The sequence below is a fragment of the Miniopterus schreibersii genome (genome assembly GCF_964146895.1).
Source record: "Miniopterus schreibersii genome assembly, chromosome: 18".
NCBI lineage: Eukaryota > Metazoa > Chordata > Mammalia > Chiroptera > Miniopteridae > Miniopterus > Miniopterus schreibersii.
In genome coordinates, this window is record NC_138121.1 from 30,211,325 (window position 1) to 30,238,386 (window position 27,062).

General features: G+C 48.9%; 1 protein-coding gene across 1 annotated transcript in view; it reads right to left on the bottom strand.

Moving 5' to 3' along the window:
* Positions 1-27,062, bottom strand: part of PEPD (peptidase D) — a 109,853-nt gene that overhangs the window by 71,908 nt on the left and 10,883 nt on the right. The window contains exons 4-7 of the mRNA XM_081118572.1: positions 21,229-21,292; positions 15,124-15,171; positions 13,772-13,833; positions 1,644-1,688 (exon numbers count right to left, since the gene is read on the bottom strand). Of these exons, the coding sequence (XP_080974698.1) occupies positions 1,644-1,688; positions 13,772-13,833; positions 15,124-15,171; positions 21,229-21,292 (219 nt within the window). The remainder of the gene's footprint in view (positions 1-1,643; positions 1,689-13,771; positions 13,834-15,123; positions 15,172-21,228; positions 21,293-27,062) is intronic.

Genomic DNA, 27,062 nt, shown 5'->3' on the forward strand with positions numbered 1-27,062 from the left:
CCCTGTGAGGACACAGCGGCAAGGCGGCCATCTATGAACCAGGACATGGTCGTCACCCGACAGCAAATCTGTCGGTCCCTCCAGAACTGTGAGAAGTAAATGTCTGTTGTTTATAAGGTGCCCAGTCTGTGGTGATGAGTGAGGTGTCCAAGAGCTCTGAGACAAACTCAGTGAATTCCCACATCCACACGGTGAGCTAGGTTCTACTCCATCTACATTTTACAGGAAAAGACACTGAGGCTCCAAAAGGGCAAGTGACTTGCCCAGAGGAGGGGCTGGGGTTAGAGTTTGGATTTGCCGAGTGGCTGGTTCATCCATTACCCCAGGCAGCTCTCTCCATGGGGCCTAGAGACAGATGATGGGAAAAGCATTCAGGATACAGGGGCCCAAAGATGCATCAATGAGTCATAATTAAATATTAAGAAAAGCCCCCTCTCTCCTGTAAATGTGGGACCTACCCCCATCCACCCAGGCTCCTTCCTTCAGTGATAGAGGCGGGACATGACCGTGACTGCCAGGCTATCACCGAGAGAGACTGCAGTCACTACAGACGCCAGCACCCACGCTATTAAAACATACCCCTGAGGCAGTGAGGACAATGTGACATTTCTAAAATAGTTCTACTGCCATCAAATGCCAAATAAGTCCTTTGTGCTGCTGGCTTTAATAAAGTTGAGAAGTATTCTCATGAACGCAGAATCCACTTCAGAGCCTTGGAAATGTCACTAGAATTAAAGCGTGCTTGTTCCAAAGTGACGAACTAATGACTTGTCCCTTAGGAGCTGCTGGAGCACACAGTTTAGCCACTGTCTCTAAAGCAGCCACGAGGGAGCGCCACGTGGGGAGCGGGAGTGGACTCGGCCCATTCCTGCACATCTACGGTTTATTCCTCTGTCAACTGGGGGCTAAAGACGGGCCAGGCATTTGCTACTTTATGGAAACGTGAGGAGTCTACACACCTCCCAGTCAGGCGATGACGTGGCAATGGCCTGCCTTACCTCTCCTACATTTACAGAAAGTGCAGCCATACAGCAAATAAAAACATTTTGCTGCTACCAAAGAGCAACTCGATGGTTAGGAAGAAAACTGATGGCAGAGCAGGGTTGGGGGGCCATTTCCAGGCTCCACAAAGGCAATGCCCAACCTGAGAAAGCTTGTCCTGCTTTGACTTACCAGGAACCAGTTATCTGCAGGTAGGGGCGGCCGACATCACCAAGGGAAGAAAGCAGGAAACATAAGAACACGTATAACAGGATGGCAACTACTCAAGACAGATGCATGACACGAGGAAAACATGTTTACCTTTCTGATAATAGGATTATGTATGATATTTATTTTTACTTTTCACTATCTACTTCAACTGAGTTACAAAAGGTTGACTTATTTATAGTAGGAGCTTCAAGAGACTGAAAATAAAGGAAAAGATAAGAGAAATTTAATTGACATTCAAATGACCCATGCTCTTTCAAAAAAACAAACCAAATGACAAAAAAACAAAGAAGACAGAAGAGCCTGAGAGAGAGGTTCTGGGAACTGGCTTGTATGATGGGCTCTCTGAGTTGGAGTAGGCAGGAACAGCAGGGTCTCTCACCTTCCTGAGCTGAGCACAAGGAACAGCCAACGTAGCCACAGTTTGTACTTACCATTCCACAATCTCCGGATGAAGAATGGTGTTGTTGACATTGAACCTATAGAGGAAACACAAACCAAGCTCATTAGTTCAATGGTCTATCGTCTACCAGCAAGAAATACCTCATTGAAGACATACACACCATGACCAAGAGGGGGCCCCAAACCTCAATTTAATGACTCGCTGGCCCATATCAGGCCTGCTGTTTATTCCTGCAGCAGATGTGGCAGCCCAGGCCACGTTCTCTAAGTGCAGTCAGTCGGGGAACAAGCTGCTGTCTTCCACCCTGGCTAGACAGACAGTATAGCTTCTTCTACCAAGTATAAAAACATAGTCTTAATGGGAGTCTCAGGAGAAAAGGAGAAAGGAGCAGAAGACTATTTGAAAAAATGACTTAAAACCTTGCCAATTTAATGAAAAACATTAATCATAAAACTAAATGAACTCCAAATAGGATAAATTCAAAAAGATCTACACCTGGACACATCATAATCAAGCTGTCAAAAGACAAAGAGAGACTCCTAAAAGTAGCAACAGAAAATGAATTCCTCACATACAGGGAATCTTCAATAAGATAGGTGGCTGCTTTTTTATTAGAAACTATAGAGGCCAGAAGGCCGAGGGATGACATATCCAAAGTGCTAAAAGAAAAAACTGTCAACCAAGATTCTATATTCGGCAAATTGTGCTTCAAAAATGAAGCTGAAATTAAAACAGTCTCAGATGTACAAAAACCAAGAGAATTCATTGCTGGGAGACCTATCCTACAAGAAACACTAAAGGAAACCCTTCACACTTTAATGAAAGGACACTAGAGAGTACTTCAAACCAACATGAAATAAAAAAGAGCACTGGTAGAGGTAGTTGCATGATCAAGTATAAAGACAGTGTAAATGTATTTTGTTATTATACCTATATTTCTCCTATCTAACTTAAAAGACAACTACATAAAGCAATAATTGTAAATTTGTGTTGATAAGCACAAAATATACAAAGATGTGATCTTTGTACACAATAACAGCACAAAGGAGAGGAGAAATGGAGCTATATAGGAGCTAAGTTTTTGTATACTATTGAAGTTAAGTTGACATTAATGTGAACAAATTGTTATCTATAAGTTTAAGAAATCATTTGTAATTCCCTGGGTAACAACTAAGAAAAAAACTGAAACTTAAAGAAAAGGAGATGAGAAAATCAAAACCATATACTACAAAAAAAAAAAATCAACTAAATACAAAAGAAGGTAGCAATGGAGAAGCTGAGGAGCAAAACAACATGTGGCATATAGAAGTTAAAAAATGGCAGAAGAAGGTCCTTCCTAATCAGTAATTACTTTAGATATAAATGGATTATTCAATTAAAAGGCAGGATTACCTGACCCCATCTGAACCCTGCGGATGTATTTTTTTGCCCAAGAAATGTCTGATTTCAACAAAAGAACCAACCTCCTAAATAACAATGATAGGGAAGTGAGTGTACACAGACCTCATCTTATAAGGGAAGCCCAGGGTAACACCATTGATAATGTTCTGTACATGACTGCAGATAGTGCAAAGGGTAGCCAGTTCCTTTCTATTTCTCCACTTGTCAACCCAGAGCCTTTTCTTTTTCTTTCCAATCTAGTTCTACATTGATTGATGTGATTGAAGTCCCTTCGCAGGTGCCTCTGGGGCCCTTCACAATAACTGTGTGTCCCTTCAGAGTGATGTCCACATTTTCTGAAATGATGACAGTCTGATTGCTGAGAATGATTTTCATCCTCACAGTAGATACAGCAAAGAGCTAAACAGACTTTAGATTCAAAGACAAACAGGTTGAAAGGGAAAGGATGGGAAAAGATATACAGATGGTCCCCAGCTTTCAATGGTTTGATTTATGATTTTTCGACACTATGATAGCGTGAAAGCAATAAGCATTCAGTAGAAACCGTATTTCAAATTTTGAATTTTGATCTTTTCCCAGGCTACTGATATGCAGCACAATACTCTCTCATGATGCTGGGCATTGTAGTGAGTCACAGCTCCCAGTCAGCCACATGATCACAAGGGTAAACAACTGATGCTCAACAGTGCACTGTGTTGGCGGTGTTTTTTGGATATTGTGTTTTATGGTTTTGCATCCCATCATGATTACAAAACACCCATCTGTGTCTCCTGATTCCTGGTCAGAAGGAGGAAGGCAATTACTTTAGAGATAAAACTCAAGATAATTGCCCACCTTTAAGCTAATGTAAGTGTTCTGAGCACATTTAAGGTATGCTAGGCTAAGCTATGATGTTCAGTAGGTTAGGTGTATTAGATGCATTTTCAACCTACAATATTTTCAACTTACAATGGGTTTATCAGGATATAATCCCACACTGTAAGTCAAGTTGCATCTATATCATGCAAATAGAAACCAAAAAGGACATCAGATAAAATTAGCTTAAGACAAAAAGTTTTACTAAACACAATATAAGAACATTTTATATTGATAAAAGGGTAAAGTCATGAAATAGATATAATTATAAACATATATGCACCTAACAACATCGCTCCAAGGTATATGAATCAAAACCTGACAGAATTGGTTTCAATTTAACAATTTAACAATAGTTGGAGACTTTACTACTTTGCAGTAATGAATAGAACAACTAGATAGAAGATCAACAAGATAGAAGACTTGAACAACATTATAAACCTATTAGACCTAACAGAATCTGTCCAACAGCATAATCCATTTTCTTAAGTGCACATGGAAATTCTCCAGAATGAACCATATATATGTTAGGCCATATAACTCAAAATTAAAAGGACTGAAATCATACTAAGTATATCCTCCAACCACATTGGAATGAAATTAGAAATCAATGATAGAGGGAAAATTCACAGGTATGTGGGAATTAAATTATACACTCCTAAATATGGACCAATAAATAGGTCAATGAAGAAACAAACACAAGGGGAACTAAAAATACTATGAAACAAATGGAAACAAAAACACAACATATCAAAATGTATAGGATGTAGCTAAAGCAGTAGTTAGAGGAAAATTTATAGCTGTAAATGCCTATATTAAAAAGGAAGAATGTTATCTCAAATCAATAACCTAGCCTTCTACCTTAAGAAACTAAAAAAGAGCAAACTAAACCTAAAGCAAGATGAAGGAAGAAAATAATAAAGATTAGAGCAGAAATAAGTAACAGAGAATAGAAAAACAACAGAGAAAATCAAAAGTTGGTTCTTTGCAAAGATCAACAAAGCTGACAAAGTCTTAGTTAGGATGACCAAGAAACAAAGAGAAGGCTCAAATTGTGGAAATCAGTAGTAAAAGAGGGGCTACTCCTACTGACTTAACTGACACAGAAGAAATAAAAAATCGAAATAGACCTATAACAAGTAAAGAGAATGAATTAGTAATAAAATAAAGTCTCACAAAGAAAAGTCCAGGATCAAATGCCTTCACTAATGAATTCTACCAAACATTTAAAGGAGAATTAACACCAATTCTTCATAAACTCTTTCAAGAACTAGAAAAGGAAGAAACACTTTCAACTCATTCTATGAGGTCAGTATTACCCTAACACCAAAACCAGACAAAAACATCACAAGAAAACTGTAGATGAAAATCCCTTATAAACACAGACACAAAAACATATTCAACAAAATATTAGCAAACAGAATCCATCAACATATAAAATGGATATACACTATGACTAAGCGGAATTTATCCCAAAAATACAAGGTTTCTTCAATACACATAAAAATCAGTGTAATCAATATTAACAGAATATGGGACAAAACCACATAGATGTAGAAAAAGCATCCTACAAATTCCAACACCTTTTCATGATTAAAAAACAAAACAAAACAAAACTCAATGAAGGGAACTTCCCCAACTCATAGCTGACATCATACTTGATGTTGGAGAAACTAATTTTGTTATTACGACAACACTCCCCAAATTGATCTACAGGTTTAATGCAGTTTCTACCAAAAACCCAGCTGGCTTCTCTACAAAAATTGAAAAGCTGATTCTAAAATTTATACAGAAATTCAAGGGCCAAAACAATCTTGAAAAAGAGAAACAGGATTGACATTTTCTGACTTAAAAGCTTACTGTAAAGCTAGATAATAAAGACAGTGTGGTGCTGGCATAAAGACATATAAATAATATAAATAAATATAAATATAAATATAAATATAAATAATATAAATATAAATATAATAAAATTGAGAATCTAAAAATAAACCCATACATTTATGGTCAATTGATTTTTTTTATTATGGTAAAATACACATAACATAAAATGTACCATTTAAGCCATTTTTAATTTTTATTTTTCAATTATAGTTTACATTTCATATTATTTTGTATAATCAATGGCATTAAGCTTCAGGTATACAGCATAGTAGTTGGACAATCACACATACTTTAGAAAGTGTTCCCCCCAGTATTTCCAGTACCCACCTGGCACCATACATAGTTATTACAATATTACTGGCTATATTCCCTATGCATTTTTAAGTCTACAGTTCAGTGGCATTAAGCACATTCACACTGTTGTGCAACCATCACCACTATCCTTCTGCAGAGCCTTTTCAACACTGCATGCTGAAACTCTAACCATTAAACACTAACTCCCCATTCCTCATCCCCCCCAGCTGCAGGTAACCACTATTCTATTTTATGTCTCTATGAACTTGACTATTTCATGTCAGTGGAACCATACAATATTTGTCCTTGGTCATTTGATTTTTGACAAGCGTACCAAGAAACTACAATAGGGGAAAAGATCATCTTTTCAACAAATGGTGCTGAAACAATTGGATATCCACACAAAAAGGAATTAAATTACATCCCTGCCTCATATTATATACAAAAATTAACTCCAACTAGACCAAAGACCTGAATAAGAGCTAAAATTATAAAACTCTTAGAAGAAAACATGCGTGTAAATCTTTATGACCTTGGACTAGGCAACAGTTTCTTAGATAATGACACCAAAAGTACAAGCAACTGAAGAAAAATAGATAAACTGGACTTCATCAAAGTCTTGTGCATCACAGGACACTTCAAGAAAGTGAAAAGACAACGCATAGAATGGGAGAAATTTTTCACAAATTTTACAGGTGTAGCATCCAGAATATATACAGAACTTTACAATACAACAATCAAATTACAACACAATTGAAAAATGGGCAAAGGATCTGAATAGACATTTCTCTAAAGGAGATATGCAAATAGCAAATAAGCACAAGAAAAGATGCTCATCATTAGCTATCAAGAAAATATAAATAAAAACCATAACGAGATACTACTTCACAGCCACTTAATGGCTACAATGAAAGAGATAGATAATAACAAGTTTCGACGAGGATATAAAGAAACTGGAAGCTTCATACATTACTGGAGGGAATATAAGTTGGTACAGTCACTTTGGAAAATAGTTTGACAATTCCTCAACAAGTTTAACATAGAGTTACCATGAGACTCAGAAATTCCATCCCTAGGTATATACACAAGGGAACTGAACGCATATGTTCACACAAAAACTTGTACATCAATGTCCACGGCAGCATTATTCTTAACAGCTAAAAGGTGGGAGCAACCAAGTGTCCATCAACAGATAAACATTCAAACATAATATGGTATATATCTATAGGTTGGAATATTTTTTCAGCCATAAAAATTAGTAAAACTGATTCATGCTACAACATGTATGAACTATGAAAACACGCTAAATGAAAGAAGCCAGATACGAAAAGCCACATATTACATGATTCCATTTATATCAAATGCTAGAGCAGGCAAATCCATGGAGGCAGAAAGTAGAGTCATGGTTGCTAGGGAAATGGGGAATGACTTCCTAATAGGTCCAGGGTTTCTTTCTGGATGATGAAAATATTCTAAAATTGATTGTGATGATAACAAATCTATAAACATACAGAAGCCATTTAATTGTACCCTTTAATGGGTCAATTGTAGTGCATGCAAATTATATCCCAATAAGGCTGTTTTTTAAAACCTATGAATTATGCACGTAATAAATCTTATTGTATGTAAATTTTATTTCAATAAAGTCCATTTATAAAATTGACAGAATGAGAGAAGAAATAAATCCACAAAGCATAGTTTGAGATTTGCTCATACCTCTTGTGGTGCTAAAACAGCAGAGAAGTCAAGAAAGATGCAGAATATGAACAATTACAATTAATGAACCTGACTTATACAGAGCACAACAGCAAACTACAGAATATTTGCTTTCTTCAAGTATCCAAGAAACATTTATCTTAATGAAATAAAGAACATGTTCACTGGTTACAACAGAATTAAACTAGAAATCAGTAACAGAAAGAATATAAAATCCCAAATTGTTTAGAAATTAAGACTTCTAAATAGCCACTGTTCAAAGAAGAAATAATAGAATTAGAAAATAAAAACATAAAATATAACCAGTGAAATGCAGCTAAAACAGTGCTTAGAGGAAAATGTATAACTCTAAATGTATTTAGTGCAAAAGAACACTAAAAACCATGACCTAAGCTCCCATCACAAGAATGTCCCTTTCTTCTTTCTCAAGAAGCTAAAGAACAAATAAATCTAAAGAAATTAGAAGGAAATTAAAAAGAGCAGAAATTAATGAAATAAAAAGCAAACATACAATAAAGAAAAATCTATAAAGTCAAAAGTTGTTCTTTGCTAGATGAGCATAATGGAAAAGGGGACCCCAAGAAACAGAGGGATCAGATCGGGGCACATCCCTAACACTGTGTCATGTGTAACCCGCAGCTCAAGCTATCAGCGAGACAGCTCGGGAAGCTCGATGTGGCCTAGCACGAAGGACAGGACTCAGCAGAGAATGCTTGGCAACCCTCAACCCTCAACCCTCTGCATTCTCAGCCCTGTGACATCTCGGGTCAGGATCACACACAGGGCATGCAGGCCTGTGACCAACCGGGGACTCTCCATGCCCTCATTACTTGTGTTTGACAACAACGATCTACTGCCATGGTTGTGAGGCTGGCACACCACTCCTGGCTGAACCTGATGAGGACAGTCAGGGACAGGGGAGAAAAGAGAGAAGGCGATATGGCAGGTAGATGGTAAAGCTTTTGGATTCCTAATACACAATTAAGACTACTTAATTCAAAGTCAATCAAAATGTAGTAGAATCAAAGCCCTACTTGTGAAATATCAAAGACCACAGGCAGCCAACACAGTTTAGCCGAAGAACAGAGCGGCAGATGACATAAATCAAGACGACAACCCAACCTCTGCCTCCCATTTTGCCAAATGTCACTTTGACATTAGGAAAAGCAATGGTGTGTCTCATCAACAGCCAAACACACCAGTACAATTTCTCTTTACAAAATGTACGTGCGTATACACATATGCGCCCACGCACCCCCAAGTAGCAAAGTGACCCAGCACACAAACACAAACACACAGATAACAGGGACAGACAAGATGAACTCACACAGGCAGTATTCACTTAGAAAAGAGGCACACACAGGTGTCATAACAGTCACACACTCAGAGACACATAGACATATATTCACAGACACAAGCAGACACATACCTACACACCAACTCGGGCACACACTCACGAGACATGCAGACACACCCAGACAGGCATACACTTACACTAGCACACAAATATCCACACCCAAATCTATATAAGTACAAGAACACATACACTCAAACGCACACTCAGACACAAAACACCCAGACAGAGAAACAGCCGCACATGGGAGAATCCAAAAAACATTCACCACGGTGGTGTCAGGCTTTAACTCAGGCTACGACGTTCAGATATTTCTCGCTTTAGCCACTGTGCTAGTTAGCATTTTCTATGATGAGCATGTAATTGTGTGAAAACAACAACAAACCCACCAGTGCCTGAGGGTGGGGGTGCCTAGGAGCACGGGCTGACTCCCTGGTGGGCTCCACCTGTGGGCTGGGTGCTGAAGGGTAAGTGGCACGGGCCCAACCACCCCTGCCCCAGCCGCCTCCTCCCTGCAGTGCGTAGCCCGAGGAGGAACGCGTGCCTGTCTGGAAAGCAGGCCCTGGAACAGCCCCCCACGCCCCACCCGTGGGATCCATCTCCTCATGGAGATTCCACGGGCCGTACTGAGAAGCCCAATCCTAAATACTAACGTGATACACAAGTTAACAGTAACCAGAAGGCCAACGTCCCCAAGCCACAGACTAGCATTTTGCCGTAATTGTCAGTTTTTAATAATGTCCCTCTACTTCCTGGCTTTTAAAATTCACCTTTGAATATTAATATTCCTGCATTAACAACCCCCAAATTCAGTAATTTCATATTTAACTGCTTATTTAAATGGAATTCATTTGTAACCGATGGTCTTCAAATACGCAAGGCAATTTAAGTAAATGCTGAAAGATAAGAAATAGATTCTGAGCAAGCAGCTGATCTCAAACACGGACCACATTCCTGCTGAACAACAGCACGAAACAGAGCCCTCTGTACTTCACTGCCCCACCCCACCCGGGCTCCTGAGCACACGGTCTGCCTGGTTTTGGGGGGAGCTCTCATGTAAGGAAAGTCCCCCATTAAGTTATACAAACTTAACGGATAAGTGACCTTTGGCTCAGGCCACCTGGATCCCCACAGACCACCTCTTTCCCTTCACAGTCAGCATCTCTCAGAAAAATTGGCTCTAAAGCTCACTTCCTCAGACGCTAACAAAGATCTGTCACATCTGACTTGCTTCCAGGCTGCAGGGATCAACTGTGCCAGGCATCTGGAGTGGCCAAAGCCCATGGAAGCCTCAGGTCCTCCTGACTGCAGAGCTGTCCCTGCACCTCAGCTGCGCCTCTCCCAGCCCAGCCCAGCCCCACCCATGCTCTCACCAGGACCTGACCGTGAGCAAGACCCCATCCTCCGGCCAGAGCCCCCTGAAGGGCCTGCTCCTTCCTATGTGAACTGTTCTGGCTCCAATCCAGCCGTACCTGGGAACCATGGCCTGGGCCAGAGCCCAAACTCAGTCTGAGGCCTGGCAGACCGTCCCCATCTCTCCCTTCACCCTGGCTCCCCAGGAAGGGCAAAGACACACCCTGTGAGTCCAGGGAGCCCAGGCCATGGGGAGATCCCAGTGCATGTCTGCCGTCCCCAACTCTGGCTCCCTGCTCCCTCTGCCCTGGTCCCCTACCGACCCCACCACTGCAAGACCTGACACACTCCCTGCTGCAGGCAGTAGGTCCGGCCCTGATCTGGGAAGGCGGAGGGAGGTCTGAGGTCTCCCAGGACCAAACCCGCAGCCCCACCAAAGCTGAGCCCAAGTGTGACAGACCGGAGGCAGCCGACCCCAAGAAACCACACTTGGAGGGGTCACGGGCTGCTCTCCTCGCTGGAGAGGATCTGGCACAAGTGGATGGGTGGGACCACTGTTCTGCCACAAGCTCCCTGCTCTCCCCGGGCCCAGGGATGAAGGCAGCCTGGACAGCCCATCAGCACAAACCAAGAGGGCAAACCTGAACTTCTGCTAAAGCAGGTCAATCAGGACCCAAGATGGAAGGTGTTGCAGAAAAAGTTCAAAGGGGCCAAACCCCTGAACTTGAGGAATAAGGCACTTCATTAGGGCAGTGAGGAGGGATCGGTGATAGGAGCAGCTGAGCACTAGAAAGTAGGACAGCAAGATTCCTCTTGCTAGGAAACAGGCTATAATTATCCCCACCAAACAGCTGGAGCTGCTCATGCGAGCTTGGGTGCTGAGCACAGTGGCCCTCAAGGACAGGGGCCTCCCCAGCCAGGCAGAGGCCAGCAGGGACATAGTTGAGGTGCTGTCAGCCAGCATCGCTGGAAGGCAGGGGGATGGCCTGCGCCTAGGTCTCAGGAAAACAGACTTGACTCCCTGCAGGGGAAGCACTGGTAGGCAGCTGGAGGCAGAGGCTGGGGCCAAGGTCAGTGCCCAAGGTATGTGGAGTGGGGGTGGAACTATAGTGCCACAGTGCGATGGGAGCCCCATCGGGAGGCATAGGGGACAAGCCCCCAGGGGACAGGAGGGAAGGGAGCACCACAAGCAGGCCAGGGCACCCCAAAGCAGAGAGACACACAGGAGGGCTCTCACATGTGATACATCAGCCAAGCCAGAAAACTGAGCCCCCCATGTGCGCGTGGGTGTGGGAAGGAATTCCCGGCTCAGCAGTGAGGGGCCTGGGGACACCCCATAGCTGGCTCCCCTCTGGACCAGACCATGGGTGGGAGAGGGGCAGCAGTGCCTGGCAGAATGTGCAAGGTGAGGGCAGCCCCTGGAGCTCTAAAAAGCCTCCCAAATGCTGGCCAGGCGGGTGGGGGCTCTTGGCAGGGGCCACAGAGACTCAGGGAGCAACAGGAAACAGGCTGGGGTCTGCTTATGGAAGGAGAAGTTGGGTTCATAGCAGGACTGCTCCCAGGGGGGTGGGGATGGCAGTGATGATGTCCCTGGATCCCCCACCCCCACCTCTCTTCAGGAAATCTTAGGGAGCAGCCAGCAGCACTCTACTCTCAGGAGCTACATCTTGAGCTTGACCTGTTCCCGGGGTGCTGAGCAAAAACCTCTGGAGGACAAGCAAAGCCCCACAGCCTGAAGCCCCACAGCCTGCTGACACCCAGAGTCTTATAATCAGCCATCCTCAAGTCCGCCTGGCCCACTGCACAAACAGGGACTGCTTACTGAATACTAGCTCCACGTGAGGCTCCAGATGCGGGGGACCTCATTTGATCCCCACGACAAGTTCAAACATGCTACATATGGGGGAGCCAAGGCTCAGAGGGCAATTTCTGTTAAGGTCACAGAGCTGGTCAGCGAGGGGTCTATCAGGGCTCCCTCCTCCTAGCTCAGGGTCTTCCCTGCAAAGCAGAGAACAAAGCAGAGGCTGGAGGGGCTGGTCAGGGGACCACAGAGCCATCCCATGGTGCAGGTGGAGGGAGGCGAGCAGGGCGCTGAGCACTGGCACCTGCCAGTGCTGGGGTGACCAGGAGGCCTCACCCAGGACAGGTGGCAGCTGGTTATGCCCCCCACCACCACACTTACCCTCCAAGGGCCTAGGGAAAGACGGGATCTCCATGACCAGCATTTCAATGAGCTGAGCTAATTGCTGCCAGCGTGGGAGATATGGCCGCTCGGGAAAACTCCCAAGAGGATGCGGAGATTTGAGCGATGAAAAGAAGCAAACCTGACACCTGCTCCCCTGCCCCATCGCTCTTATCACGGGGGGAGTGATACATATTTATGAGCTCATAATCCTTCCTAATCACCCCTACATCACACGTACACACAAATTCCCGCGGCTCAGGCTCATACATAATTATAAGGCACTTCCTCTGTCACTGCCTCGGTCCACCAAAGGACAACAGAGGACGCAGTGGTGCAGAGGGAGCGTGGTCAGGGAGGGGCTGAGATCAAGGTACAGGAGCCGGTAGGGAGCTGTCCAGCTCTGCAGCCTGGAGGAGAAGGCGCACCTGCCCCCTCACCTCACCAAGGGCTAGTCTGCTGTGGCCTTGGGGTAGTAACACAGACCCCATAGACACCCGCGCCCTCCCCCCCCCAGGGCCAGCCAGCCCCAGCCCAGAGACCCAGCACCCTCCAGGGGACAGAGTGTGAGAGTGGCAAGAAGGGTGAGGTGCTGCACTGTGTGCCTAAAATCTGCCCTCCTGCCTGGAGAGACCTAGAAGGGGAAACAGTTTGGGAGCTAGGCCTGGAGCTCGATTGAGGAGTGACAGCGGGTAAGGGGGTCCCTACCTAGAGCTAGGGCAGCAGGGGACACTGGGGAGTTGTTGTGAGCGGGGCTAGGAGAGGTTAGGGGCCAGTAGTAAGGAAAGAGGGCTGATAAGAACAAAGACCGTGGAGCTCAGAGCAGGTCCTGGAGGGAAAACAGCCGCATAGGGGGCCTGCCTGTGCATACGCAGTGGCCAGGGCTCCCCAAGCACTCGGCGGGCCTGCACTTTCATTATGGAGCTCAACAGAGGAGTAAAAGTTGAAGTGAATTTAGACAAATTATTTTTCTAAGCATTTCCTCAAAGTGCCCAGTCTGACCCCCTCTGGCATCCTCCTGTTCGTGTATCTCATGTCTAGTTAGACTAGTAAAGGCCTGCTGGGGGAGACGTGAGCTGTGGAGAATAGAGAAAGCAGTTCCTGGGGCCCCAAGACTCACTTGCTGATGCCCTCGAAGGAGGCCTCCCTGCAGACACTGCCGCTGTCGGTGTTGACACCGCGCTGGGGAGAGAGAGGGAGCGTGAGGGTACAGAGGGGTCACACAGGGCTGCGTGGCATCCCCACAGCCTGCACTGCAGGGCCTGCCTCCTCAGCCAGGCTCAGAACTGGGGAAGAAAGTGAACCCCCCACCCCAGCCCGGTGAAGCCATTCCTCCCTGCATTTCAGGTAATGCAAGCCAGACCCCAACACAAAGGCAGGCTCTCCTGCAGCATCTTGAAAAGCAGAGAAAGCAGGCCTTTGTCAGTGCCCCTTGGCAGACACCGGCTCAGGCTGCTCAAGCATGGGGTGGGGGGGCTGGGTGAGAAGAGCTGGGACCAGGACCACCCCTACCACCAGCCTGCTCTCCCACGCTAGCCCCGTCTCATGCACACGCTACACGCATGCGCCCCACTGACTGTCCTAAGAGCACTGTCAAACCCAGTCCTTCCAGAGATTCTGTTGCAGTCCCCTCCTTTCCCTAACTGTAAGGAGGTGCCAAGTGGAACTGGATAGGAGCAAGGACAAAACAAAAGATTTCGAGGCAATCGTGCCATCCCTGGAGAGGTGGGGCATTTTAAACTGGACTTCTCCCCGGGAGCTGCAGGTCACTAACACTAAACACACCAGGTCGTGTGTGACCATCTCACAAGACCTCCTTCGCAGCCATCAGAATGGCAGAGCAGGAAAGAGACTACAGGGAAAACTATTTCTGTAAGAATCAGTTAGTGAAGGAGAGAAGGGTCACTTTGGGAAGAAGAGTTGTACACTCGTCATGCCTGAAGCCCCCAAGGTCCAAGAAGGGCACGCCTTCTTTCCTGCGCCCTCTCAGTCGGGGGGCCTCCACCAGCTGCGGGGCCCCGCCCCAGGCTGTGGCAGGCCATCAGTCACTCGGTGCCTGGGTTTAAAATCTGACGGTGAAGAGCCCAGCACCCTCATGGGCAGGAGCCAAGGGTGTGTTTTTCAAATTCTAACAATGAAGGAGACAGAGGATGGAAGCAATTGATATTCTACATCCACAAATCCCACGAGCTCAGCCTGAGACAACACATCCTCTAGCTGGGGTTTAACCCTTTGAGTGGGTATGGTGTCTTGTCCACAGTGGCCTCATGACAAGACATCCCAGGGAGATGGGAGAATCGAGCTTGTGGTCCTGGATGTGTCCAGCCTATCAGACTGAGAAGGTGTCGCTACTTATCACCAATGACCATTCCTCTAGGTTTCTCAATCTTCCCCTACAGCCCTGACCTCTGCAGGGGCAGGTGGCTCCCTAAAACCCCTCCCCCAAACACTGCCCAGTCCTTGGACACTTACCAAAGTGAGAAGGACAGAGGGGCTCTGTGCAGTCAGGACACTGGCGATCTGAAAGGTCAGAAAGAAAAATCCACTTTAGAGCAAGCACAGGATGTCAGGTGGAGATGGTACACTACCATTACTCAGCAACGACAGCTCGTGTTTATTGAGCAGATCCTTAAAACAGGCGGTGCTGTTGCTGTGCCCATTCAGCAGATAAGGAAACTGAGGCTTACAGAGAATAAAGGATTTCTGAAAGCCACAGAGCTATCGAGTGGCAGAGAGGAATTCACACCTAAGCCGGGCACACTTCCCCACATGCTGCCCTGCCTCCAGGCCCCAAACAGATTCTGGGCTCCAAACAGCCATACTGGCCCACCCTCCAAGGCCAGCACCTCTGCTCATCTGACAAGTCCCTCCTGAAAGACCTGTTCTGGCAACCTCTTAGGCACCGGCCCCACCAGCCTCCTGTCCCAAGGCAGACACTTTCCTCCCTGCCCCCCATTAATCTCCTTGACCGTGGGATGTTAGCTATCCCTGATTCCCCCAACCCCCAGCCTGCATCCTTGCTCTCCAGCCCTCCACCGTGGCCCACTCAGGCCTCATGCCCCTGTGCACTGCTTGCTTCCTACCCCAACCCCTTGAATGAGCGCACCAGGCAACCTCATCTCTCCACACCTTCACTCAGGCTCTCACCTCTGCCTATAATGCCTTCTCCCCATCTTAGCCACTTCATCAATGTATACTCAGGACGAAGGCCCCTGCCCCCACCAGACAGGTTCATTCACTCCCTTCTTTATGCCCCACTGACTGTCATTCTATTGGCCAAGTGCCCACCATGCTGCATTAACCATGACATCTGCAACCCGAGGTGCCAACCACCCTGGTGGGAGCACCTTCTCCCTATCTTGGCCCCCACCCCTCAGTCTGCTCCATATATTGGCTACTAGGGCCCCTACTGTATTTGAGCCCCCCCTCCAGGGCAAAGAACAGTCTCCTCTCTGCAGTCCTTGCCCCCCTCCCCACACTCACCCTAAACTCTTTAGTGCCCTGACACAGGGTGAGGGTGAGGAGGATCTGTTGTCTGTTGTTTTTACAGCTTTATTGAGCTGTCACCGACATGTTCTACGCTGAACATATTTAAAGTGCACATTTTGATAGTTCTGACATATGTATATATGTGCTTTCTAATACTGAGAGGCTCAGAGAGAAAACCTGGGAGACAATGAAAACTATAAAAAGATAAAATACACTTACAATCCCATCCCCAGAGAACTTTTATCTCTGCACATAAAAACAGATATCTGTAATGACATTTGGATCATACAAAGTTACACGCTTCACTTATTCCCTGTCATTAAATATTCTTCAAGTCTGCGACTTTTACAGGCACGACCACTGGGAATGGTGAACGTCCAATGAGCCCTTGGTCATGGCCTCTGCTGGGCACTTCAGACGGCATCTCATTTAGCACCATGCAGCTGGTGCTGCGGGCATCCAGATGTCACAAATGAGAAAAGCTTATGGGTTCAATCACCTGCCTGGGTTTGCAGTTAAAAGAGAGAGGAGCCCAGAGTTGAACCTAAGGCTGTGTGATTTTCTCTTACCAGATGTAGCACAAGTAATTCATTCCTCTGTTGTACACAAATCATTTCTAAGGATTAACTCTGATAAATAATGCCCTGGTGAACATCCTTGCATATAAGCCTTTATTCCTTAAGATAAATTCCTTAAACTTTTTATTTCCTTAAAACAAACAAACAAATCTGACCCAGTGAAACTTCTAGGGGAAAAGCCACATACTTTGTCAAGGTTTCTGATGCTCAAGGCCAGATGCCCTGCCAACCACCTCCCACCAGCGGTGCCCGAGGCTGCGTCTTCCTGGCAGCCCTCGTGGACTCAGTAACTGCTCAGAGAGCCTCTGCTGCACAAATGATTGGCTTGGCAGAGTCCCTGCTACTTCCCAGGACCTCCTGGAGTAGGGGGGCGGGCTCATTAAAAGGGACGAGCACGCGTGTCGGGCCCTGGGTGTGTTGTCACATTGGTGAAGGATTTCCATTCATCAGCACAGAACATTCTGTCAATTACGGCAGCAGAACCTGAGAGCGAGCAGGCACTTGGGGATCGTATGTGCTACTGTCCTTGGGAGAAAGAAGCAGGATAACAAATGTGTGAGCTGATGGTTTTTCTCTCGGCAACGACTCAGGACGTGCTGCTGAGCAATGGAGGAAAAAGTAGCCCTCTCAGTGCCTCCGGAGAAGCAGACAAGCCAGGGCCCAACACAGAGGAGGCTGGGGGTCTGCTAGTCCTGGCAGGGCCACAGCTTTTATCGATCACAATTGCTTGAGTGGGTCCTGGTTACCTGTGCAGCCGCCAAACTTCCCCCAGCCTAGCAGTTCCATCTGTCTTTCCCCTTCCCCATGGAGACCCATTAGTGCTACATTCTCATCAACACAGCCTGATTCCATGCCTCAAAAATTAAGGGGACATGACACGGCTATGTGTTGCCAGCTTGAAATGCAGCCCGGGCCACACAGGACGGCACAGCTCTGTCAACACAGGGCCTCATTTCCATGGACTGTGGTCACCGGGGACCCATCACCTCTCACAGACCAGTGCCACATCGATTTCCTGGGCAGCCCAGTCTCTCTGAAGGTCAAGGTGGACAGCACATGCAGATCTCATCAGAGCCCACGGACAAGGGTCCTCCCCTGGTAACAACCAAAGCCTTCCAGTGGACACCTCACATGCCCTCACGCTCAGAAGCCCAACCAGGCCTACAGGACACTCTTCATGGGTGAGCCAGGAAAAGGGGCTGGACAGTCACGAAGACCTGCACTACTCTGGGGATCTGGGCGTCACCATGCAAGAACCTAAGCTCTTGAATGAACTGTTTTTCATGGCAGTCTGAAACAGGTACACAATGGTGGCTGGCAATGCATTTAAATTTTGAATTTGTTTCTAAAATTTAAACATTAGGAAAGATTACAAACAATATGGATTTGCAGTTACTCTTGAACAATCAGATTATCTAGCAACCCTGGGCCAGCAGTTCCACATAGCAGCTGCCTCTTCAGAGGTCCCACCGCAGACCCCACCAGTCCCTGATGCCTCTCCACACGGAGGCCGAGGGGCAGGCAACATCCATCACTGTACTGCCACAGTGGTTTCTCTTACATCCATCCTGCCTGCATCAGAGCCAGTGATACTGGTGCCTCCCAACATCTGCCATGAAGAAGACCGAGGGCACACCCTGTACCCGCCACCTTGCGAGCTCCCACCCCATCATGAGTACCAGCCTTTGCACTGCGCCTTAACAACAATGCCTTGAGGAGCCTCTCAAGGTTCTCCTGAGTGCCCCTTTCTCAAAGGAACCACCACCCGGCCAGTGTGGCCCAGTGGCTGAGCATCAACCTATGATCTAGAAGATCATGGTTCAATTCCCAGTCAGGGCACATGCCTGGTTTGCGGACTAGATCCCCAGTGCAGGGAATGCAGGAGGCAGCTGATCAATGACTCTCTCATCACTGATGTTTCTGTCTCTCTCCCTCTCCCTTCCTCTCTCTGAAATTAATAAAGACTTATTGGGGAAAAATAAAAAGGAACCACCATTGCTCTACCTTCTCAGTAGTTAAACTCGTGAACTAGACAGCCAGGTTCTCTACATCAGACACCTGCATTTTATACTTGATATCAGGTGACCAGTCATGGCCTGGGGTTGGGACCTTCCTGTCTTCTTTCAAGTGTCAGCTGCTTCCCGTCTATAATGGGGTGAGAGCTGTGGCCCACCAAGGAATAGGCCAGGGGAGGGGGTGGCAGGAGGGGAATGAGGGGATCCGTGGGAGCTGGCAACATTACTGAAGCCTGCAGGTGCCACCCCAGAGTGAAAAACCTGTCTCACTGTTAACATGAGCCCTTAATTCCAATGGGAACAGCAACAACCAGACTGAGAAGCGATGACAATGACCACGGGGTGGTGCGGAAAGTGCCTGAGCCAGAAAGCGAGTCTGTCCTCTGAACTCCACTGACAACTTCATGCAAGGCTCTGCTTCATAAACACAGGCTCTAATGAGCGGGGCTGCGGGCTGTAATTTACACTCTCATTACGGGCTTTCCCGTCTGACACTCAAGACCTCCTCTGTTTTACTGCATCAGGAGGCCACTTCTCCTTCTCCCCAGAAATCAGTATAAATGAGCCTGAATTTCCCCCAGTCGTAGAAGCAAAAATTCTGACGGCAGCTGGGAAGGCCGCAGCAGAGATGCTCTGACTCAGTGGGCTGAGCCCAGGTCCCATCCCAGGCTGCCCCTCCAGATTTCACACCGAGGAAACCTGGAAGGTCAAGTTCCCAAAAGGCAGTAATGTTAAGACGCAGTTTATGGAGGCAGGAGGGATACACCTGCCAAAGGTGAGGGTCAGGAACAAAACCAGAACTAAGGATGAGCAGGCTCCTCCCTCTCTAGCACAATCTTGTTAGGGGAATGCAAATAGTTCAGACTATTTTAGATCCTATATCCAAAGAGATCAATACAACAGGCCATGGGCGTATTAACAGACTTTAGATGTTAGGAGTCACTCCTGATAACTTGGCATTGAAATCACATAACATGAAATAAAGATCCATCAGAAGTTCCCCTCTCCCCACAATCCAACCAGGCAGAAAGTGCCGTAGGAGCAGGCCCCCATGGCCCCGTGGGCATACATTGCACTCCTTCACCAAGGCCGTCCTGAACGGGCACCATCACACTGTGGTGACCACCCATGCAGTCACCTTCTTCACGACCCTGCCCCTGGCTGCTGACTTCAGCCCTGGGTCTCAACCAGCTCTGATGTCCACACATCCCTGACTAGGCAGGCAGAGTATGGCAGGGCGCCGGTGTGGGCTGGAGTAGGCACGGGGTGTGGCAGACTGAAGCAAGGCCTTGGAGGGTGAGTAGGATGGGACAGTCAGAGCAAGACAGTGCCTGGGAATGGATAGAACTGAAGCTGGTCAGCCTGGCAGCAGGCACACGTGTTTATCAAAAAGAGCTGTCTGTCCCAACCAGGGCTCCGACACCAGGCTGAGACACACAGTTCCTCACAGTGCTGTGGGTCTGGCCGGGATCCCAGGGACCTTCCTCTCACCCAGGGCTGCTTTCCCTGACAAGGTCTGTGTCCTGCCCGGCCTTGTGTCCCCCTTCCAGGGGGAACTGCTGGCCTCCAGCCTGCTGGCTCCTGTGGCTGCTTCTCCACTGCACCCCCAGCTCTTAGTGCAGGTCCATATGTGACCTCTGTCTGGGGAGGTGTGGCATGGGAGGACCCCATCCAGCTGACCCTGCCAGGCCACAGTTGGACCTCGGGCACCAGGCACTGACCTTTTGGTGTTTATGTTCTACCCAGCACAGACCTGCACGGAGCATGGGAGTCGTGACAGCGTTCAGGATAGAGTAGAGACGCCTCCTGTGTGCCTGGACCAGCTGCAGTGTCAGGAGGCCTTGGTCCCCCAAGGACACAACGAGGCCATAGGGCTGTATCTCTCCTCTGCTGCAGCCCTGCCCTATCAGCAGTGGACGTCAGGGACAGCCCCATTTGACTGCCTGGATTCAGAACAGATTCAAAGCCCCAGGATGACAGTCGCACACCTACCTGGGCTACCTAGGTTACACAACACCACTGGGCAACCACACTGAGAAGTGGATTAAAACCAGGGACCTCCAGCTCCATCCCACCCCACGGACCTCTCGAAGCCTGGAGCTTTCCTGACATTGGCGTTTGCAGAGGGTGAGGGTCTGTGGGGAGGGCCTCCCGATATGTGGAGGCCCAGGCTGAGCCTGAGGGCACTTATATCAGACCTCCCCAGAGACATCCTTGCCTGTGCAGCTCAGCAGCCCCAACCCAGGTACCAGCCACTTCCAGCAACTGTGTCAGGGATGCTGCCCTGGCAAAGGAGGAGCTTGTCTCCAGGGAGATCTGAGGTCCATGTTTCCCTCCTGCTCTCTCCAAATGAGGGAACTACTGAGGGGCTGGCGGCCGGGTGGTGGTGTCCTGTGATGTCCAGCCAGGCAGCAGTAGTGGGAGGAGAGGGAATCCAGAGCAAAGGGGTGATTGGAAGCCCTGAGCTGCTCAGGAAGGAGGCGGCTGCTACTGACCTCGTCTGCGTACTGGACGTCATCCACGGCATACTTCTCCTTGAAGTGCTCCTTGGAGTGGATCCTCAAAGGGAAAAACAAGAAATGCCAGAGTCAGGGTTTGGTCGCCTCTTCTCCCCCAAGCCCAGGTTATGAAGCCCGGGGCTCATCCCTGCCCCGCCGGCACTTGGCACCAAGTGGGTCCGCCCAACACAGACTCAGGGGCAAAGGACTGGGTCACAAAGTGACCCCTAAACCACACCTGCCCCCTCAACCTTACCCAGTTGACCTCTGCTCCTCCTTCAAGGCCGTGACCCTGGCTGCCTGGGACAAGTAGCTGCAGACAAACCTTTTCGCTCCACATCCAGTGAGAACTCTCCATGCCCCACCCTTTGGGGCCTGAAATAAGCTGCCTCCCAGGCCCCCACAGAGCCTCTTTAAACCAAAATTAAAGAGTTAACATTTTAAAGAAGTCAACAACAGTATTACTCACTGAGATGAGAAACGCTCAAGCTTACTCATCAGCGCTGAGAAATCAGTGGGTGAGAAGAGGGAGACACAGGGCAGAGTGGGTGGGGCAGCCCTTGCCCACCTCACTAAGGGCCCCTGGTCATGGCTGCTCTGGGCAGGGTCTCGGCAAACACCACCCCACTGCCAGCCTCTTGGTTGGGGATGAGTCAATGTCACTGTCTGTGACAAGGCTCTCCTGAGAAGCACTAGCCACATGGGAGTGGTGGTGCTAAAAGCCAAGTGTAATGATGCACACACATGACGTCCCACACCGTCCTACAATCGGGCACCACATTAGCATGGGGCATTTACCCCAGTGCTGCTGAGGATCGCATGGTATTCTAGCCACCAAGTGTTAGAGCCAAAAGAGACCTCAGGAGAAAACAAAAGATGGTTTTCAGACCGTGCTTCCTGGGCTCTCAAGGGTGAGCAGATAATGGGGGTGGGGGTGCCGGACAGTGTGCTGGGGAGGCTCAGAGGGGACAGGGCAGGGAGAGCAAATTTAGGACTGGGAGATGACCCTCTTGAGGAGGGCCTTTGAGACACCAATGTCGTTGAGACACACTCAGCCATCACTGCCCAGGGAGCAGAATCCCGCCTCCTCTCTGAGCCCTGCACCACTTCCCTCTCTAGCCAAACAAGCATCCCAGACCAGACTGTGGCCACAAAGCACAGAGCAGGGACCTGAGACAGATGGGCGGGACTCAGGGACCAGCAGCAGGGAGCTCACAGCCACACGCAGCAAGCTGCACAGGAGACTATGGTCTCACTGCAATGGGCTGCTCAGGACCCCTGAAAACTATGTGCTTTATCTCCCTTTTGGATTCTCTGGAGTGGGCAATTGGGGTATCAAGCTCCTACTGTTGATTAAATTTTCACAATCCAGATGCACTAGCTTTCACAGTTGAGACAGGACTCAAAGTTAAGTGGCCAAAGTCTGGTGCATCCATTAGCACCTCCTAAAGCAGCCAGGGCAAGAAATGATGAGCACCCTGCCTGGACACTGGAGGCCCCACCCTGGCTCCAGGCTTACCACAGACAGCTCACTGACCCTTTGCTACTAAGGGTGAATGACACTCTCAGCAGAGCTGGAGCTGCAGAGCTGCACAAAAGCACGTGCCAGAAGCGCAAGAGGCAGCACCATCAGCATCACTACCAACTACCCACTCTGAGTGCCCCAGCTCCAGTTTGAGCCCCAGGACAAATGCCCTGTGTCCTCAGCAAGCCCCCAAGCCACCGCTGGTCCCCAGTCATTTAATCACCTCCAGCTGTGACACGTATCAAAAGCAAACTTCCAAAAGATTCGGGGAATGCCAAGGACCTGCTTTCATCCTCTATGCTCCCTACAGACAGGCACCTTGGCCATTAGCCCGGGCACTGACTTTTCATCTCCTATTCCAACAGGGACCCTAATTCTCCCAGTTCACCCAAGCCACCCTGCCAAGGGGCGCCCAGGAAATGTGCTCCTGCCTCCTTGCCTGGGAGTCCTGGTGGTCAGGCCTCAGCAGAGACCTAGGAGACTTGAGACCTGGGAACATTTCTGTGCACTCGTCCTGAGGTCAAGGTCATAACAATGCAGAACCAGAGGAAGTTGGGGGAGGAGGGCAAGCACATGGCAGCTATGATCTGTAGGTGGCCTCAGGGCTGTGGGCTCAACTGTCCACCCTTCACCTACCAGCCACAAGCCATTCCACTTGCCATGGGAGCCACAGAGCGCCAAGGGCCAGCCAGCCCACAGGAGAGCCTGCCACTGCCACCCTGATGTCTGGGAGGAAGTAAGTACAGGTGTCACCCCGCCAAATACCCTTTGTCCTTCTCAAGAGCTCAATGACATGGTCCAGAGCGCACACTGGCTTCAAGGGCCAAAATCACACAACTAGCTAGAGGCCTGGTTCTCAGCAGGAATACCTATTTGACAAATACAACCTGAAAAGCTGTGAGCGTCTTTCCTGGCACTTTGCATGTCAATCTTTTCTAAAGGACAGAGATAATTAAGTTTGAACAGTACTTATTTTTCACATTTTAGAGCTAATTATAGTAAAAGCCACTTAAATATCACCCTAAGGAATGAGTGTGCCCGGCCACCGTGTCAAGCCGGTGACGGAGGCTCGGCAGCTACGGTTCAGTGGAGCTGTCAGGAGGAGCAACATGTCCAGGCAAGCTCTGCAGAGCTGCTGGAGCGGTCACAGGCAGCTATAAACCCACCGAGGGCCGGGCTGGTGGTGGCCACACAGAGGGCCTGCACCCTGCCCATCTGGAGTTTGGGTCCAGCAGGCAGCTCAGGCCAGATCCTGTCATACAGGAGATCCAAACAGAAGCAACTGGACTAGAAAAGGGGGCTCAGCAGGGGAGCCAACCCATCCCAGACGCTCTCCCTTCAAATGGAAGGGAGACTGCTGGCAGGAAAGAGGAGGGAGTGCCCCACTCGACACAGGTCCTGTCCTCCAGATGGAGCCGCACAGAGCCCCTCCACCCGCGGCGGGAGTCAGAGGAGGCCTTTCCCAGAACACAGCTCAGTGCCAACACCTGGGCAGGGCCTCCAGGGGGAAGGAGACAACATTAACGCCCCTGGTTCAATTTCTAGAGTGAAGTTTCCAAGCGCAGGTCTGGCCGGCTAGCTGACCACCTACATGCGTTAATGAGTAACAGTGAAATCACAGCAGTCACCATCCATTTCCAGCGCCAGAGCCGGCCTTCAGCTACAGACAACGCTGCAGCCTTTTCTGTTCTCAGCATAGGGCCTGGCACTTGCTCTGGAATGGTGGTCAGCAACCTTTTCAAGATTCTAGCAGCTTGTCAGAGAAAAGCAGATCTCTCCAAACCACGCAGGTGCCTGACCCTGGGGACGGCGCCTGCTCCTGGGGGCTGCGCCTGCTCCTGGGGACTGCGCCTGCTCCTGGGGACTGAGCCTGCTTCTGGGGACTGTGCCTGTGAATGGACTGCAGGCAGCACTTGTCAGGGAGGCCAGGCAATGGGAGAGCCCAAGGCTCCAAAAGAAGAGCTAATCCAAAGGAAGCCCACAGTCAGCGAGGTCCCGGGAGAGGCAAACCCCTAGCCAGGCCTCAGGCTGCTGGGACCAGGCTCCCCTCCAAAACTGCCAGGGGTAAGAGCCAAAGGAATTCCCTTGGCCCTCCTCATGGAGACCCTCACCCCCATCAGAGCCCCACACGCTCCCGTGAAGACAGAGAGAGACAGAGCAAGGCCACCAGTCAGGCTGAGGCAGCACCAGACCTTTGTAAGCAGACTCCAAATAAAAACAAATTTCAAACTACCACACTCCTGTCCCAAAAAAGGCCTGGGGTGAGGAACAGGCCCGGCACCAGGCTGCCCACATGACCCTCAGCGTCTGCACCCCAACAACAGGACAGGCTGTTTACGCAGGAAGTGGCAGATCTGCAGACGGGGGTGTTGTTTCCCTGGGCAACTTTATCTGCCAGATGGATTTTCAAAAGCCATCAGATAGAGAGACTCAAAAGGAAGCTGAGGAGCTGAAGGTCAAATGTTCCGTCTGGTGGGTTTTGATTGCAAAGACCAGGTAATCCCATCAGCCTCGCTCCTCCCTAGCTCTACTGATTGTGAGTCTGGAAATGCCTCCACATCAGATCGGCCACTCCCCAACTCCAGTTCCAAACAGGCAAACCTTTAGTTACTGCCAGTTACAACCAAGCCTTCTGTCCCCAAGGCTCAGGACAGGAGGACCAGGAGACCATCACACCAGAGCAGAGGAAGAGAAAGGCCACAGTGGGGAGCCAGGCCTGAAGGAGACAAAGGCTGAGCTCTTTGCACTGGAACCCAAACACCCCTGGGACTGTCCAGTGTGCACGTGGAGCCCACCCTGCAGACCACTGGTACCCTCAAAGGTCAGCCAAGCCTATATGTCCTCACTAGATGATCAGCTGGCTTGGCAAAGCAGGACAGACTAGAGAACTTGTAACAGTGGCTCTGAAACCCAGTGTGGCCACATATAAAACATTATTCCTGTATTACTGAAGATTACCCTCCTGAAGAGCCAACTGCTAATAGCCATCCCCTGACCAATCAGGTCCTGGGTATAAACCCTCAAATCAAGTGCCATTTGGCTCCCCAGTTGGTGGCTGCGTGAGATTCGCTCAGGCTTCCCACTAGATGGTGGAGTCCCTGAGGCACAGCCCAGGTCTCTCCTCCCATAACCCTGGAGGATGCCCACCGTCCAAGACAGGCACTTCCCGACTTCTCTGCATAAAGCAGCAGACAGACAGACAGAGTAGGAGATGAACTCAGAGCCCCTCCCCATGTCCAGACAGAAACCCTGCTAAGGCTCTCCTTCCACCACCATCCATGCCCATATCTCATGGAGGAGCCAGGAGGCAGGGCCACAGGGAGGCTGAGAGGGCACAGGGGCCACCCGGGCACAGGTGCCACCCAGGCACAGGGACCTGGCTACTCCTGGATGTGCCACTGGCAAGAGGAGCTGAGGCTACAGCTCTGTGACCACCTCAGGGTGGAGGAGGGGTTCTGGGAGAATCTTCTTACCAAGACCAGATCTAAGCTCTCAGCAGGAAACTCTCACTAGGGCTGTCCCGGTTACGACGGCCTCGTCACAAACCACCCGACATGTAGGGGAGCACAGAAAGATTTCCCGAGTTCATGGACTCTGAAGGTCAGGGCTTGGGGCAGAGCCCACAGAGGAGGATGGCTCCACAAGGTCTGGGACCTCAGAAGGAAGACTCGAGGGCTGGGCTGGGAGGCACCCACTCTGGTGGGAAGTGCTGGCTGCCAATAGGGCCTCTGCTCCTCTCAACGTGGTCTCTCCATGTGCGTAAGTTTGGGCTTCCTCACAGCATGGCAGCTGGGTTTGAGGGCAAGTGTCCCATGAGCGAGAACCAGAAGCCACAGTGCACTTGACAGTCCAGCTTCTGAAGTCACAGTGACCCTGCCACATTCCCACATCAAGGCAGCTACTAGGTCCTGACTCGAGTCAAGTGGGAGGGAAAAGATTCCACCTCTCTACAGGGAATGGCCACAACACTGTGGCCATTTCTGAAAATTACAAACTGTCTGTTCCTGGCATCCTTGCCACTTCATTTCAGGGTCACAAATGTAACCATCTTCACAGTGACCACTGCTTCACCAGTGGCATTGTCACTGTTCCAGAGATAAGAAATTGGAGGCCCTCAACAGTGGCCAGACCCACTCTGAAAGAGGCCACACTCAGCTGTCAAGCAAGCTTCCAGCAAGACAAGGCTGTGGGGCCTGCATAGGCCAACCACCACGCTGAGCCCATTTCCTCTTTTTTTTTTTTTTGGTAAGTGTATCTTTATTGATTTCAGAGACAGGAAGAGAGAGATAAAAACATCAATGATGAG